The sequence below is a fragment of the Podarcis muralis genome, chromosome 14 (assembly GCF_964188315.1).
Source record: "Podarcis muralis chromosome 14, rPodMur119.hap1.1, whole genome shotgun sequence".
Taxonomy (NCBI): Eukaryota; Metazoa; Chordata; class Lepidosauria; order Squamata; family Lacertidae; genus Podarcis; species Podarcis muralis.
In genome coordinates, this window is record NC_135668.1 from 51714558 (window position 1) to 51732740 (window position 18183).

Here is an 18183-nt window from a genome sequence, read left to right on the forward strand (position 1 = left end):
TGTGTTTTATTTTTTATTTTAACAAGATTTTTATGTAGCAAATTCTCTAAGTGGCTTAAAAGAAATATTAACATTATAAATAATAATCAGTTAGAAACAAGTAATTAAAAACATTTAAAAGATAATTAATTTTAACAGCAAAAGATAAAAACATGTTAACATCTACATGTCTGGATAGGCTTGCCTAAACAAAAATGTTTTAAGCAGGCACCAAAAAAGACTGCAGCAGAGGTCCCTGCCTGATGTCAGCAGGAAGGGAGTTCCAAAGTGTAGATGCTTCCATGTTACTGATTTTTTACACTAGTGGTGCTACAGTTGTCATTATTCAGGGTTTAACTGCCTCCCTGGGGTTTCTGGAGGTTGTGGAATTGAGGGAGGCCAGCTAATTCCATTAAAAAACAAACCAGAATCCTCCCTAGCCAAAGTGCTCAGGGCAGTAGAGAAAATGTCAACACTTTGGCCAGGTAGAGAACCCTTGAAAAGTTTGGCTGGGTAACATTTAGCCCCACAAGCTGAAGTCAACTGACCAACTCTGCTCTAATGCATAATATGGAAAAGAGTCTTCTGTTTACAAGACTATTTGCATCCCGTAGAATTCTCATACACCTACCTGTTTATAACTAAGCACAAGCCATGCAAAATGAAAAGGCAGCTCTCTCAGTGAGAAGTCTTTCTTTGCTGCCATCTTGTGGGGACCGGCTGAAGGCTTGCAGTCATGACAAATAAGCCTCCTACCTCCCTTATGGAAAAGCATCTATATTGTCAGTAGTCTATCACCAGATACAGATGGCAACACTCTCCAACACAGCCACATTCAAGCACTCAGCCTCCACACTGAAATTGCGTCTCCCCTTGTGACAAAATGTGAATGAATAGTAAATGAACATTAGTTATCTCCTCCTTCCAAGCCTTCCTTGGAAAAGAACCCAATTTTAAATCCTCTATAGAAGCCAGGCTCTGTTATCATCTGCTAGTCTCCCACAGTCAGGTAGACTTAAGGAGTTGAGCCGAACTCCCAGGTTGGGGGGAGGGGGAGAGGAAAAAAAACTTCTGCAAATGCTGACATGCACCACTGTTACTGCTGACAAGACCACTTTAAGAGGGACACATTTAACATTTCAAAAGAGGCACCAAAAGGGGTTTGAGAATGGATGGTAAGAAGTGCAACACAACTAAGTGCTGTTATTTAGTCTTAAAGTCAAATAACCCATAGGAAAGGCAATTAAGACAATCCTTTCTGAGAGACTTTTAACCCCAGCAAGAGGATCCACTGAGAACAAAACCGCTAGGGAGGTTGAAAAGGGGGGTGTAGGGAAAATACACATTAAAACCCTCTTCTAGATAAGCATGTGTTTAAATTAGCCAGAGGCCCTGCTGAAGCATCACACATGGCAAATGTACTGTTGCCAAATCAGTTGCTGGGTGAGCAAAGAAGCCTGAAAGTAGCAAAGAATGTCAGGGATACCTGCCTCCAGAGACGGGTTGAGTTTAAGCAGTGCTGCCACTGAAGACAGCTCAAACACTTATGCTGGCCTAAAATGTAGCTGCCTGGGTTTCAACTGAAACTACTAGACTCTGTTCATAAAATCTTAAGAGTTGGAAGGTATCCCAAGGGTCATCTAGTCCAACCCCCTGCAATGCAGGAATCTCAGCTAAAGCATCCATGACAGATGGCCATCCAACCTCTGCTTAAAAACCTCCAAGGAAGGAGAGTCCACAACCTCCCAAGGGAGTCCATTCCACTGTTGAAGGGCTCTTCCCACCAGGAAGCTCTTCCTGATGTTTAGTTGGAATCTCCTTTCTTGTAACTTGAAGCTATGGGTTCGGGTCCTTGCTTCTGGGGCAGGAGAAAGCAAGCTTGTTCCCTCTTCCATGTGAAAGCCCTTCAGATATTGGAAGATGGCTATCATATCTCCTCTCAATCACCTCTTTTCCAGGCTAATCATACCCATCTCCTGCAACCATTCCTCATAAGGCTTGGTTCCCAGACCCTTGATCACCTTGGTTGTCAACATCCTTCTTAAATTGTGGTGCCCTGAATTGGACACAGTATTCCAGGTGTGATCTGACCAAGGCAGAATAGAGTGGTACTAATACTTCCCTTGATTTTGACACTTTGCTTCTGTTGATGCAGCCTAGAATAGCATTACCTTTTTCTGGCTGCTGCGTCACACTATTGACTCATGTTAAGCTTGTGGTTCACAAAGATCCCTAGATCCTTTTCACATGTACTGCTAGTAAGCCAGTTGTCCTCCATCTTATAATCGTGCATCTAGTTCTTTCTGCAAAACCTTAGAATACTCTCATTTTATAGTGCCAATTTGATTCTTCCGGGTGCTGATTTTGATCTTTACCACCCAAGCAACTTGGGACCAGAGCATCTCCAGTACAGCCTCCTCCCATATAAACATGTTTGAGTATTGTGATCTACTTTTAGGGCCTCACTAACTCACAACCTTGTGAATCTTAGCTGTGCAGAATATAGGCCAGGCCCAGGACACTTAAAATTTGTAATTGCTTTCAAAGAGAACTACGCTAAGCTGTACCACTGTTTAGGTTTTATTGTTTAAAGGGGGCAGGGGGAACCATGCAGCTTCCCACATTTACACAAACCACCACAGCTTTGTATAATACAATTAAATACGTTAAGAATAACTGAATAATCAAACCTTTCTAGTCAGAGGCTGCTCAAGCAAAAGGGTACTCTCATAAATCTGTTTCATATATGTCTGTACCTGCTTTTTATTTCAGGCGTGAACACCTGAACTTGGGTGATCTGTATCTGTATTGCTACTATTTGTCTGTGTCCACTCAGGGCTTCACATTCTACCACAGTTTCTATGTTTAATTTCTCCTTATAGGTTGGTTTGTGAGGGCTTAGCCCTGAAAAGCAACTAATGAATACCTGCAATGAATGGATGAGTCCCCTGTTATGGTTCACACAATGCAAGGATAGGCTGCATGGAATTTGATAGTTGATTTATATACCAAGATTTGCCTAAGAAGAAATCTGAGAAAAGAAAAATGGCTCCTTTGGGAGGAAGGGCAGAAAATAGCAGGAGGAGGACAAGGAGAAACAAGGTGCTGCAAATGTGTTCGGCAATGACTGGCAGGCAGGCTCCTAATGTGAAAAAAAGCTGTAAACTGCCCAGATAAATACTTTATCATCTCCATGTGTAAATTCTGAATACCAACAGGAGAAGAGGCTTAACACTTTGGGGAGATCTATTTCATTGTGATTACTGCAAGCACTGGCAGTGCCCAGATGCCAGGATCAGCAGATGTGCCACTGTTATTAGGGGCTGGAAAGGGGGGAGAATACTTGGCTGATAAGTTTTCAGGACACTCAAACCCCCCTCCCTCAAAAAATGGGAAAACAAAACTAGAACATATGGCATTTGATGTGTGAAAACTGCTGGGCCTGTATAACTGATTACAGTACATATGGAGCTCCTAGATAGTATAAATCTCTCAATATAAAAGGATGTTGTGGGCTATTGAAGGTGTCAGCATGAGTCTCCCTGGCAAATCTCTCTTCATTAATGTTTCCTGCCGAGCCAAATGTGTTGTAATGAAAAGACTATTAATGGAGTTACATTTATGATGCTGCGTTACTGGTGCTAACCTTCCCAAGCCTAAATTTAACAGTGCTCTCTCAAAACAATTGTCAGGAACTTACGTCAAGTAGTAAAGCTTGCTTGTGAAGAGCGTACTCAGTGTCAACGGAGCACAAATACAACCAATATCATCACAGGTGCCTTGGCTGACCAGGATGGCATAACCCCTTGTTCATGAAATCATTAGTTCCAGGGCTCTATTTGCACAAAGGTGAAGCATCATGAAATCTCCATCAGGAGAATAACATCTATTGGGAAGCTGGTGTGTCTGTTAGCTTTTATATTTGAAAATATCTAAATTACTTAAATTTGGAATGGGGAGCCTGCGCCCCTCCATATGTTATTGAACTCCAACTATCAGCCACAGCCAATGTGGCCATTAGTCAGGGACAATGGGAGTTGCAGTCCAACAACATATGGAGCGCGACATGTTCCCACACCAACTTAAATGAATATGGTTCCACCTACTTCCTCAAGGGAGCTCATGGCATCACATTATGCAGAGAACAAGATTTTTTATACAAAGGTAGAAAAATAAATCAGGGAGCAAATGAAATCGTCATTTATTTGAACATAAATTTGGGGAAAGTGACAGAAAGGAAGACAGAGAAGTGTGAAAGGCAGCAATTGTGTTCAATGAAACATTTGCTCAAAAAAGGCTTGAAGGGAAATCAATTGGCTTAGAATGAGTCAAAGTTAGGTAAGAGGGTAGCTGGACTATGGCAAAAGAGTAAATATGACATTTGGGAAATCATCCGTTTGATATTTCTGTTGTCTGTGTTACAGCACACCCTATAGGTAAATTTGAGTTTTCCGTTTGCTGGATACTGGATGTTGGGAACAAATGCCCAGACTCCCTACTGCTCCCACACAGTTCCCCCACCATCATCACCATATTGTATCAGCAACCAGCAGCTCATTATCATCTGGTATTGTTCTGCCTAACAGAGAGCAGCTGCTAGATTCAATTGAATTTTTTAAAGCATTTCTTATTTAAAAAAAAATATTTTTCTCCACATGCTTCCTTCAGAAAAGACTGAACAGACCAGTGCCAAAACAAAGAAGACAGAAAAGGAGATTTTCCCTTAAGCAAAAAGGTGTGAAATGTGGAAGGCTAACAATGGAACCTGGAAGCCGAACATTCAATTCACCTTGCCAAGATTGAATGAATAGAGGTATTAAAGCCACCCCAATAAGTAACAGTTGGATAACTATGAAAAACTAAATAAAGTATGCACTGCAGGCGAAATCTATGATAAGTTGCTTTAAAAGGCAATCTTCAAAGCAGAAACTGAAACTGCACTGATTCATCTCCCAGCCCCCAGAAGACTGAGTAAAACCTTTGCTAATTTGCGTCTATTCAAAGTAAATCATTGTATAGACTCATAACTACAGAACAAGTACAGCACACTGATAAATATATCTACCTTTCTCCAATCCCTCTCCAAAATATAGTGATCTGTTTTTGGCAAATTTATACTATATAGCTTATGCATACCAGCTTTAAATGTTTTAACATTTTTTCCCAATTATTATTTTAAATGTTCAGAACAAACGAACCCACCTGGATCAAACCAAAGACCTCTGCTTCCCATAGTGGTCAAGCAGATGCCTGTCAAGTGCCTCACCACATTGTTGGGATACAGCTTGAGTTGATAATCTCTGACATAGGAGGAGGAGGAGGAGGAGGAGGAGGAGGAGGAAAGAGGGTACACTGAATGATGGGAACCTGAAATGGAGGAGGCCGGGATCCCCTCTCTCCTTACGAAGACGCCATTTCTCCTCCCCAACTTTCCAGCAGAGCAGAGAGCCCCTGCGGAGAGTTTGGGGCGGGGGGCATTTTGAGCAGCTGAGTGGGGAAATAGAACTGGACAGGATAGGATCCAAAATACGAGGGTGCGATCTTGTCACCTAGAAACAGGCACCACCTTCATGCAAGGGAGCAGACCCACCCACCCTGAAAGACAGCACATCTGCAATCCTGATATCCCTTGCAGGGCGAGTAAATGTTGCAAGGGAGTGCACCACACATAGTCTTTAAAAGCTTGGTGGGCTGGGCATGGAAACTTGTTGGGATATCTTTGTCGCTTCCATCCAGTTATTAACATCTTGCGCCATCTTGAGCCTTATGTGTGCTGCTGAGTCTATCCCATTAATTGAATAAGAAACAAAATAAAAAAATTCCTTCCAGTAGCACCTTAGAAACCAACTAAATTTGTTATTGGTATGAGCTTTCGTGTGCATGCACACTTCTTCAACTGATTGAATAAGGATCTCTTTCTGCCTTATACAGTCATACCTCGGGTTGAAGTAGCTTCGGGATAAGTATTTTCGGGTTGCGCGCTGCAGCGACGCGGAAGTAATGGAGTGTGTTACTTCCGGGTTTCGCCGCTTGCGCATGCGCAGACGGTCAAAATGATGTCACATGCACGGACACGGGTTGCGTTCGCTTCTGGATGCGAACGGGGCTCCGGAATGGATCCCATTCGCATCCAGAGGTACCACTGTATGTAAGAAACTCTGCTTGTGTGTTTTGAGGCAGCAGCCAGGACAGTGCCTCTAGCTGAAGAGCGTGAAAGCAACAGCCCTCCTTTACATTTAGTTTCCGGCAACTGGTATTCATTGGCATGCTCACTATCCACATGCTGGAGACTTATTGCTGTCAGCGATTGAAGGACACAACCACCCTGTGAGGTAGGTCACTATTCTTCCCCTTTAGAGATAGAGAACTGATGCAGAAAGAGCAACTGAATATGGTGACTCTACATTACCTCCATTTCACCACAGTGCGCTTGCATTTTTTGTACCATGTCCTCTGCCTCCCGCACACGGAAGTTCAGCTGAGGAGTGTGTTCTGATGGGTTCAACTCACTGTCATAGGAATCCAGAATTCCTCTCATTCCATCACGTGCCTGTTGAAATGGACAAAAAGGAAAGCAAACACAATTAGCTTTTTATGACTTCCATTCATTATTTTTATGTTGTAAACCACCCTGTGATCTTCGGATGAAGGACAATATACAAATTTAATTAATAAATTCAGGCTGCGTTGAAGCTGGTATAATTTATTCCCGTTCCTCCTTGGAGACTAGGCCATTTCCCCACTGTTCAGTTCTGTTGCATTCCATTCTCACCAGTATTAACAATTATAATTAAACAAATATATTGAAATAGGGGAACACATTTGCATTAAATAAACTGTTTAGCTAGAGAAGCAAGGAGATTGCAGAGGGATATGCGGACAACCTCTTCCATGCTACAAATACATAGTGACAGTAGAAAAAGGCTCAGAGCTCAAACAGAAATAGCTTCTTGAAAACTATTTGGCCTATGTGACTATGACTGCCCAGAAAAGCAGCAACATGCTACTCTGAAAACAAAAGCTAAAATGAACTCCTGCACAGCATCCGGTGAGGCTGTATCTGACGATACAGACTAACTGTGAGTACTAAGTCATCCCACTCACAATTTGATAGTACACACGCACAACAAGAGAGATTTTTGCAGACTCAGAGCTTATTTAATAATTTGTTTGGAGTGCTTTCACCTTACAGATTTAGCTGATTCACTGGTTGTACCCACACTCAAATTAACACTCATTAACAGGGTATCCTCACAACTCCTTGTGCACATGGCAGGAAGTTGTGATTGACCTCCACCGCTCACTGGCTGCAGTAAAATAAATGGATACACTACTAAATTCCAGGAAAGATTTTTATTATCTAAACTCTCTCCTCTCACTATAGTCCTATAGATTGTTGGCATAAATATGTCAATGCTTGCTAACTGAGCAGCACTGGAAAATGCTGCCCATAAACCTTCTCTCAGGGGGTGAAGCTTCACAGGAGAACTTGTTGACGTATTTTGTCTATACAAGACAGGATCTCAAAAGAAGCTGCTGTCCCCCACCCCCCAAAAAAGAAAGAGTTGCACTTCAGAAATAGTACTTGTGAGGCCAGCATATAACCCTGCACACACTTTTAAGCATATGGATTCTGGGGCGCCTCCAACTTGGCTGTCAAAATGTCAGGTGCTTAATAACCTGGTGTCTGAGAAAGGCTGAGGAAGAGCATATAAACTCGAGGCGGTGTGAAAAGAAAGGTGGGAATACCTGCTAGAAATGTTGCTGATGTGTTCAAAACACTCTTGGTATGGAAAGGTCAATCTGGAAATGCTGGAGATGGCTCCTCAGTGGAACCAAAGGACAGCTTCGGGCTAGAGAAACTGAGTTAATGAAGGAGGACAGGAAAGGAGACGGCTTTCAGAGTGGACTAGAGGAAATGGCATCACCAACGACTCCTTTTGCTTCAAAGTGTTGGCAAAAAGGAAGTTATGCATAGGAAAGGCAGTTCAACATGGCCTGCTTAGTGTGGGCACCTACCAACTCCTGATTATACCATAAGATCTCAAGCCTGTAGGCTTCAGGGATATATTCAAAATATATTGTTTTCTGAAATCAAATACTTGATAGCCCCTTTACAGACACTTGGAGGAATTGACAAGGCTTTATTATAAGCTATCAAACAAATAAAAGGGCTAGTATTCATTAATGGTGCAATGTATCTTGGCTAACTTCAGATTTGATACAAATGTTCAAGTGTTATTGAGGTACAACTCTACACTAGCTAGTGCTGCTCTCTCAAACTAGCAGTCCAAAACCTGCTTCTCTAGATGTCTCTTAGCAACCAGATGAAAATTGGGGTTCTGGTTTTAAAAAGGGGGGGGGGTTCCTATAAGGGTCATGGATTGCTGCAATTAACCAGAAGGTGACACTCTAAAATAAAAGCACAGCAAAAGGCATCAGAAAGGGTGTTGGTGTGCTTATGCCCTGCTTGCGGGTTTCCGATTCGCTTGGTCACTGTGAGGAAAGATGCTGGACTAGACAAGCCTTTGGTCTTACGTAAGTCCAGGTGTTCATAACTTCAAGATTGTATTACTGCAATACATTCCACATGGGGCTTCCCCTGCAGTTGGCCCAAAAGCTACACAGAAAGCTGTGGTGCAACTCCTCAGTCCTACCGCTGGCTACTTATTATTTGCATATAAAGCCCTTATCAATTTGGGACCAGGTAACCTTAAGAAAATTGCTTCAGTCTGTAGAACTTGAACTCTTGCAAGTACCATCTGTGAGAAGTCAATCTTCCAGTGTGGCAACACCTGTGCCTTGCCTACTGATATTCGACAGGGACCCTCATTATGCTGTTCCAGATGCCTGTTAAAGCTTTTCTGTTTCAGTAAGCTTATCAAGGCATCTACAAAAATTACCGTATTTTTCCGTGTATAAGACTAGGTTTTCCCCCTTAAAAATAATGTCCAATATTTGGAGGTGTCTTATACATGGGGGCCATCTCCTCCCATTTCCTTAAATCGGAGTCCCAAAAACAGGAGGAGTCTTATACATGGGGGCGTCTTATAGACAGATAAATACAGTATATAATCCTGGTTTTTTTTATTTTTTAATGCTAATCTTATTTCTATATTTATAATTGTTTTAGTTTCATGTACACTGCTTATGGCTTATTTGAATAAGAAGTTTCTAAATTATTCTAAATAAACAAATAAAATATTTTAAAAACACACACACACTTTGGGCCGGCAGGGCTCAAAGCACCAGGTTAGCCACCTTTCCAAGCATCCTTTTCATGACAGCACCTCTTTCAGCACAGCACCCCATTCATCAGGCCCTTGATGCAGCAGGTAGAACAGCACAGACCACACCATCCTCCATAACAATGTAGAGCCAACAGAATGTGGTGAATACGAGTGTCAAGCTTGGATTAAGTTGGCACTTATTTCCCTTCAGCCTCCTAGCCCTGGCTGGATGCTCTTCTCTCCTGCAAAAGTTTGCTGGCAGCATGCATGTGGAGCCCTTTGACCCTTCCAGTTTGGGTGAGGTTGGAAGAAGAAGGTTCTCCTTCTCTCATCTCCTTGCACTCTTCAAAAAGCCAGCATCTAGCTTAGAATTGTCTACACTGACTAGAAGCAGCATTGCAGGTTTTCAAGCACAGGTGCCAGGGATTGGCTTGGGACCACCTGCGTGAAATTCAGATGCTCTACACCTTACCTACAACCCTTCCACAAGTCACCTACATGTGTTTTCTATCAAAAGGAGAAGCAGTAAGTTATAAAAATCAACTATTGCTCCCAAATCCATTTTTAAAAAATATTTCTCCAAGTGACATACCTAACACTCCCCACCCCAGCCCATAACAAAGTGCCATGCATTTTTGTTTGTTTGTTTCATAATTTTATACCTATCAAACACAGTCACCTAGTCTTTTAACTGAATCTCGCCCCTATTCTTGGATCTGCATTTAAATACTTCAAAGACGTGTGCTATTTGACAGTGACTTTCTAATTAGTTGTAACACTAACACACACGCACACGGGCACACACACACACAATCAATGAAAACAAAATTGAAGTTACAAATCTAACTAAAGTCAGATACCCGGGGAAAATTTGTTCCTGGGGCAGGTTTATCTAGTGTCATAATTTTATTGAAATCCTATATCTTCCAATTGACTTTTATCGGTTGAAGCTAGATGCCAGAGTTATCATTATTAAAGTCTCAGTGTTGTTTCCAGGGCCAAGGAGGGGCTTTTCCTTTTATAAACAAGCTGTAATTGTCTACATTATTGATCAATAAATCTCCCAAACTGACTCACTTCACCACAGTTCAATTATATTATGTCTTCTGCACCATTTTCCAAGTGAAAATATAGTGTTTTCCTCTTTTCCTTTTTTTTTGTTAAGAGAGAGATTGTTTTGTCATTAACGGTAAAAGAGAAGGAACTATACTGGTCGGCTTCCATAATGACTTTTTAATGACAAATTCTAGTCACAGTTAAATCTGCTTTATTTCCACATGAGTGAACTTCAACTATTAATCCAAAAACAAACACACAGCTCACTTGCTCTCTGACTTCAGCAGACGCAGAAGCCTAAAGCACCACTTTGGAAAGAACAACTGTAAAACTATTTCCCACCCAGTGCCTGTTTCACAGTGTGAAGCAGTCCTGTTCCTAGCATTAAACTTGCATTTTGCTTAATTAACAATGATTTAAAGAGAATATTAATAGATGGTTTCATTAGTAGGAAATCAAGAAAATAATTTTCTCCCCCACCTCCCCGTTTCAGATTACCAAGTCCAATTAGCCCAAATGAGAGATTTTCAACAAGAGACTAGATGGTAAAACTGCTTTAAAAAATAATATCTGCAGCACATCCTGGTACTCTTGAGTGACTGTCCTAAATAAAATGGGACGTATTCATTATGATTAGTTAAGGTGGCCCTCTTGGTTGTCCCAGACTTCAGAGAGGTGTACTTGGCAGTAGCAAGAGGAAGGCCTTCTCTGTGGTGGCACCCACCCTATAGAACAATTTCCCCCTTCAGTAAGGCAGATGCCAACTCTACTGCAATGTTGGTGCCTCATGAAGACATCCCTCTGCTTCCCAACTTTTGCTGATGTTTTATTCCAGTATATGGTATCATGTTTTATTTTGCCCAAGATAACTGATATGTTTGATTGTTGTGTGGATTTTTAATGATTTTTACTGTATTATATTTGCTTAATATGTTTATACCTTGGGGTACCACCTGGGGGTGCCACATGAAAGGTGGAACAAAAATGCTTAAATAAATACATTCATATATTCCTCCCAACTAGCTCATAAAGTCCCTAAGTGGCCACCAGTCACAGGAGACAGCAGGAGAAGAGTTGTGGTCCAAAGATGAGAAGCCTGCTAAAAACAGAGAGGGGAATGTCAACAGAATTTTTCAACCATAGTTCCACAGATATCGCTTAGGGATTCTGTGGAGTTTTATAACAATAACCCCATTTCCCCCTATCCCACTGATAAACAACCTCCACTCCATGAGTAGTACATGGTCATGTCTAGTCCCATAATGCCTCTTGTGGCCCTCAACCCTTCAATGCTGAATGTTCAAACCAGCCTTTGTGAGTGTTACAACAAAACAAGCAATGTATATTTTATTTAGGTTACTTACCACCAATTTACTTGATTTGTTTTACTTTGGGAGCAAGGAATAAGAGGAGTTCTGCAGGATATCATAACATGCTACAGGGGTTCTCCAACCAAAAAACGATGGGAAACCACCAAACTCTTCAGTTAGGAGTCTTGTATCAAGGGGATGTTAAAGCTGTTACATCCCCAGGATGTCAGACAGCAAAAGGAAGCAGGGTGCTCTCCTTGTCTGTGGAATGTCTTTCCCCAAAGTGACGGAAACTTTGTTATATAATATAGGGCCTTGCAATGGAATGCAGCAACATGAAATGTGACACATCCTACATGCTACAAGATTCTGTTGCTTCAAAAAAATTCCTTCCTATAGTTCTCTGGCTTCAGCTGTATGTCTGCTTTTCAGGGAAGACTTTTTTTATTTTAATGTTACCCACACTGATGTGAGAAATAAAGTTAATGTACTATGTTTTGTTCCATTAACTCCTACCTTTATTAGTCATTCAGACCTGTCTACCCCATTTGTTTCTTCCCCCGCACATATCAAGTTCCTCTTTGGCATAAGCTAATTCTGTTTACACTGGGGCTTTAATTTAAAAATAGACTCTTTCTATCAAACTCCCCCCTTCCTTATCCCCCCCCCCCCAGGTCAGGTAGTCTATCTAAACCAAGTGGCACAGACATCTCAGAATGATCACTCTTAGCCACTTGGGATGTGAGCCCACCTCTGCATCCTCTGAAGTAGGACCTGATCTCTGCTACAACAACCCTTAAAGCATAATAGCTTTTCAACAGGAAGTGGTGACAGATGAGTTATTTACATTCAATGTACCCAGTTTAAGAGAAAGAGAGAGAACATAATGGTCAGGGGGGGAAATCATATGCCTTCGAGCAAAATAGGCCAATTTATTTTAAAACACACACCCTCCCCATAATTTAACATATCCATCTTAAAAAAGCTTGCCTGGCTAAGGGGAATTTGTTTTATAAATGCTGCCATTAAGCTCCATTCTTCTTCCAGAGTCCACAATAAATCAAAGTTCTGTAGTCTCTCTCTCCCTACCCTTCCATAGTAGGAATGTGGGATAGATAGAACAGGAACTCTTGGTGACTTAAGAGTAGATCAGCAAAGATTTCCCACTCCTTATTTTTAACAGAGGCAACAGCAAAATGGCTCATCGCCTCCACCACTGAAATGAAGAGGCAGAGGGTGGGGGAGAAATCAGGACTGGATTTGTGCGTCGAAGGACTATGTGCTCAGTTCTGTTTTGGTACTCAAAACAAACTCCTGAGCTCAGAATGCCTTAATTCAAAGTGCTCATCTTTTACACCTGACCCTGGTTGGTGGTTCTCATAGTTCTAATAAAAAACAAAGCAGATCACAAAAGTCTGAAGTCTATGAAACATCTTCAGTTGGCCAGGTATTGCTATCTAACCTGCTGTGGAAGAAGATCAAGAAAGAGGTGCTATTATCCACACAAGGAACAGGAACAGAAGCGGACTTTAAAAACTCCAACAAAACTTTAAAAGAAAAAAGAGTGGGGCACCTTTGGTCTGAGGGCCACATTCCCATCTAGACAACTTTCTGGGGGCCATGACAGTGATGGGTGGAGCCAGAGGCAACACTGGATAAGACAACAAATGTAAATTGTACCTTTGTGCAACAGGCTAGTTTATATCCATACATGCACACCCCTCTCCAATAAGGCAACCAAGAAGCACTACCTTATTCCAGCCAGGCAAAACCACTCAGGAAAAGTAGTGATGGTGAGGGATGGAGTATGGGGAAAGGAAGTGTGGCAGAGGAGATTCCTAAGGGGCAGACAGAGAAGGCTGGGGAGGTACATTTGGCTCCAGGCTGAGTTCCCCTGCTCTTCACACAGAAGACTTGAGCCACTGGCTACTTTCCAAGCAGGGTCACGGTTGTACAATCTCTGGGTTTTTGCATGAGCAAAGGCTTCAGAATGTCAGTGAAGAGCAATATCCATCCCATCCAGCGCTGACTGTTGCCTAGCCATATGTAAGTTCTATTTAGACATGTGAATGGCTATCTGGTGAAAGTGCTCCAATGCTCCAGTGACACAAGTATCTTGACACCCCCACAGATGAGCTCATCTAATCAATGACTGCCTGCACAGCCAGTGAGAGGAGCCATCCCAAGCATAATGACCGCCTTCCAGGAGCATCACTAATTCTAACCAATTTGCATGTGTTTTGAGAAACGCATTATTCCTGCACCAAGGAAAGCCATAGGAAAGTCAGCCACATGACCCCTTTAGTACTATGGTCAAGCTTGCCCAACAACAGTGCCAATGCACTTCCTGCCAGCCACCACTGTAACCAGCCTGAAAGTGAAGCTTTGTTAAAATAAGTGGAAAAATAATTTTAGGCGAAGAAGAAAGGAGAAAATATTTGCATGAACATGTACCATTTTAAAATCCTTCAGGGCATTACAATGAAAAAGTATAAAAACAAAGCAACCAGGCCTGGTTTTAATTAAAAACATAATGTAAAATTATAAGCACTCATACCCACTGTTTTCTTGTATTGTGCGTTCAACTAAATTTTAGCAGGCACCTTCAGTGCACTCATTTCAGTGCCTGCTAAAAACATTTCTGATTAGACAAGCTTACACAGATGATTAGAAAGTTGAGGTAATTTTAATCTATTCAAGTACTTTAACTTTTGTATGTTTAAAAGTAGGGTTGTATTTCCCCCCCTTGATTTTCCTGTTTTATCTTTTGTAAACTGCTTTGAGGTTTTTGGAGTTGTTCTTTTTTGTTTTTGTTTGTTTGTTTACAATCAAGCAGTGTATACATTTTATGAAATAAATAAATTAATAGCAGAGCTATGGGACCTACATTAGCTGAGACAAATTCATACATAACAGCTGCTGTTGAATGCCACTTTAATTACTACCACTCATTCTGGTAAAGTTTTGGATATGTGCCCAGCTAAAATAAAATAAAATAAATAAAATCGAATAAAAACCAGGAATAATTCATGTAAATTGTGTATGTATGCATTCACCCATGGTCAATGTGGAGAATGATGATTCATAGAACAATTTTGTAAATGGAGACCTCAACGTAAATTGACACAATAGAAATGTATCTTGTTCAAGCACTAACATACTCCCAGGGCATAACTTTGTACTACTGGTTGCACCTAATATTCAATTATTTGATAAAGTCAACTTGTATAGTCTTTGCCAAGATAACACAGTTAGGTGAGTCAGCAATCTAAGAACAAAAAGAGGATTTCTGTACCCAGTTTTCTTGGGGGGCGGGGCGGGTAGCATTCCTCTCACTGGGGTAGTTTCTACTTTGAGCTGAAAAATGCAGAATTCAGAGTCTTCTGTCCTCTTCCAGGGGGAAGGGTTATCCCACCCTCCAGACTGGCTAGCTGAATAAGAACTCCTTGAACCACAATAATGGCCCCAGAGATCCACGCAAGAAATGAGCCTCATAGGCCATCTGCCTCATGAAATGTTAAACTATGTCGCAAGAAAAAAGGGAGGTGAAAAACAGTGTAGAACAGCAACTTAACATTTGGGTGGGGGGTTGTCTATAGAAGAGAACAAACAGGAAAAAAAACCGCATCTCTCCCTGCCTACCATCCCATATGTGAGGTGCAAGCAGAAGCCAGACACGCTGAACTGAGGAAAAAGGCTGGCAGAATGCCCACCTCCATGTGATAACATTACTGAGTGCATTACAGAACACGGAATGTACACAAAATTAACAGACCGAACCTTCCCCACAGGAATGTCTGCAGCACTCAGAACAATCAGATGTTCTTTCCCTCTTCAGGTCATAAAAATGTGTAAAAAATGATGATGATGCTGGCCTAGAAATTATCTGAATACTGGGTGTGTTCAGAGATCTCTTTTGCTGATCCAGTATTCCAACACCCACCATGGGCAACTCCAGATCCTGATTTGCTAGCTAGATATGTTTATCAATCAGATGTGTTAAGATCACACGAAAATGAAACCCATCTGCGTAGTTCTTATCAGTGAGATTGCTATATTGGACCACTTTAGGCAGACAGTACAGGCAGAAAGGGAGAATTCTACAAGATGGCAGAAATACAGCATCTCATTTAATATGAACAAGAAATTAACCTTCTGACTACACACTCTCGGCTTTTGTCCTAAACTGAAAGTGGGAGAGAAAAAGTACAAGCAATGAAATGTGCTTCCCTGATCTATAATTTGGGTTAAATGGGGATCGGTTTGGAGATCATCAAAATCTGAGTGGGCTGCAGATTCTCAATCAGTGCACTGAATCCCTACTCTGAAAGCTTCCACCTGGAAGCAGAACAAGAAAAAAAAATGAGTAAGTGTTACTCAGTTGTTTAGCACAATCATTTTCCAATACAGCTTAATTTCCAAGAGGCACTGGCATTTCAAAATTAGCCAATTATTGATGCTTGGTCTCACAAAGACCTCCATAATAGGATTCCCTCAGCACTCACCCCAAATTGTTCATAAAGCCTGCAGAGTCAATATTAACTCATTTAATGCTAAAATAACAAAAAATATCGGCTCAGAGAAAATGGAGTAGAAAGAAAATTAGAACAAATGTAAGTCTACTCCAATAATCACACTTACATGATCTATATTCTGCTGCTCAACCTTTGTGTCTATTTCAAAATGGACTTCCCCCGCAGCTAAGGTTCTTGGCAGGTTAAAACATTGTGAAACATATTTTAAAACACGCAGTCATTAATTTCAGGGAAGAATTTAACTCAGGAACATAATGCATGAACGAGATCTTTATTTTACATTTATACCCCACCTTCTTCCAATGAGCTTGAGGTGATAAGCATGGTTCTCCCTCTCCTCACTTTATCCTCACAACTACCCCTGTGAGGTAGGTTGGGCTGAGAAACAGTGACTAGATTCAAGTTCACCTAGTGAACTTCATAGCGAAGGTCTTCACATTTTATCCACAATCAGATACACTCCTCAGGCATTTTAAACTATTTAAATAGGATTCAGCACTGCCTATGCATGCCAAAAGAACAAATCCCTTTACTTCCCCCCCCCTCCCCTAAGGAGATTATTTGATGTGTTCACAACATCGTTGCTATCATTGTTTGAGGCATTAAAAATATAGTAGCTGCAAATTCTCTTACAGTCACAGGTTTAGTTTTTGCAAATTTCCAACATAACAAGTGTGGGCTCCTAAACCATCCAGATCATCATTTTTTCTCCCACCTGCCACAGAAATGTATGTATGGCTTGAAATAGGGTTTGCTATCAAACAAACACAGAGATTGCATGACAATAGTCCCTAATGTGTCTGGAGTCCAAGCTCAACAGCTTGGTGTTCAACAGTTCCTACTCAATATACTACAGGAACACTTTGCAAAATGTAATAGAAAACAAAAGATATGAATAAATTAGCAATCGGCGAATATGGGTCATTACCAATGAAAAGGAGACTTCCTGCCCTACTGCAAAGAAAAGACTGAGGGCTGCTGGGAAGAAATGTATTTTTTAAAAGCAGTTCAGGCTCTGCAGCTTTTTTCAGGGGGGAGAGAGCTGTGATCTGTGGATGCGCATTTCAGGACCCAAGATGCAACTGGAACTCATGCAAAGCCATGAGGAAACAAAGAGCTTGCCTGTGGCAAAACATCTGCTTCAGAGCCACATGTGGATAAACAAACAGATTCTAAAATCAACTATCAAGACTTTCAAAGTTTATTTTCCAAACAAGTAATACAGAGAAATACTATGTATCAAGCGAACTAGACAGCTGTGATTATTCAACAGAAGCATCCAGCTGAGAGACCAGCACTCCACTCCTCATGAATACGCTATACAGAACAGACATTACTCCCATGCTATCAGACGAGAACATGCTGGCTCCATTCCCCTTGCACTTCTCTAATGCAGTACAATACGATGCATGAAGGGTCACATTTATCTGTTCAAGGCTGTTACTCCAGAGTAATCCTCTCATCTTTTCTGGCTACTGCCCTGCCATTTCAGAATTACACATAACCAGCTGCTCCAAGCAAACGGGCCCATCACTGGCCAGACATTCCTGGCTCTGACAGCTACATTTAGAGTGCTATTGATCCTCCTTTTCTCAGATTCAGCAGGATCGACAAGGAGGCTCGCAGGATCTGCCAGGTGCATTTATTAGTCATGTAGCACATGGACAGCACAAATGCAAGATGGCAGTGATTTTGGGGGGGAGGGGTGCTACTGGAGGTAAAATCTGCATATTTTAAAACCCAGGGGAACCAGGTGTATCCCACACAAGCCCCCATGAAATGATATAGAGTTGAGCAGCTTAACCCTCCATGGTACTTGGGTGCTATGGCCAAGATTTCAGACCAGATTTATAGAATAAAGGTAGGAATTATAAGGAGGCATTTTTGAAACGAGTGTCTGGATTCAGTTCAATAATATTTACCAGTACTATTATAGGACAGGCATAAACTGCACTGGTGTTGCTATATCTTCATTTAAGGATTATGTTTTGTTATATGATGCAATTATTTTGTAGTATTGTGGTTTCTTATAATCATCTACACGTATTTTGCATTCCAAGTTTATATTATGTG

General features: G+C 41.4%; 1 protein-coding gene across 2 annotated transcripts in view; it reads right to left on the reverse strand.

The window, feature by feature from the left end:
• MAD1L1 (mitotic arrest deficient 1 like 1) overlaps window positions 1-18183 on the reverse strand; it is a 447749-nt gene that overhangs the window by 290527 nt on the left and 139039 nt on the right. For both annotated transcript variants that reach the window (XM_028706084.2, XM_077918712.1), the window contains exon 12: window positions 6389-6529. In XM_028706084.2, the coding sequence (XP_028561917.2) occupies window positions 6389-6529 (141 nt within the window). The remainder of the gene's footprint in view (window positions 1-6388; window positions 6530-18183) is intronic.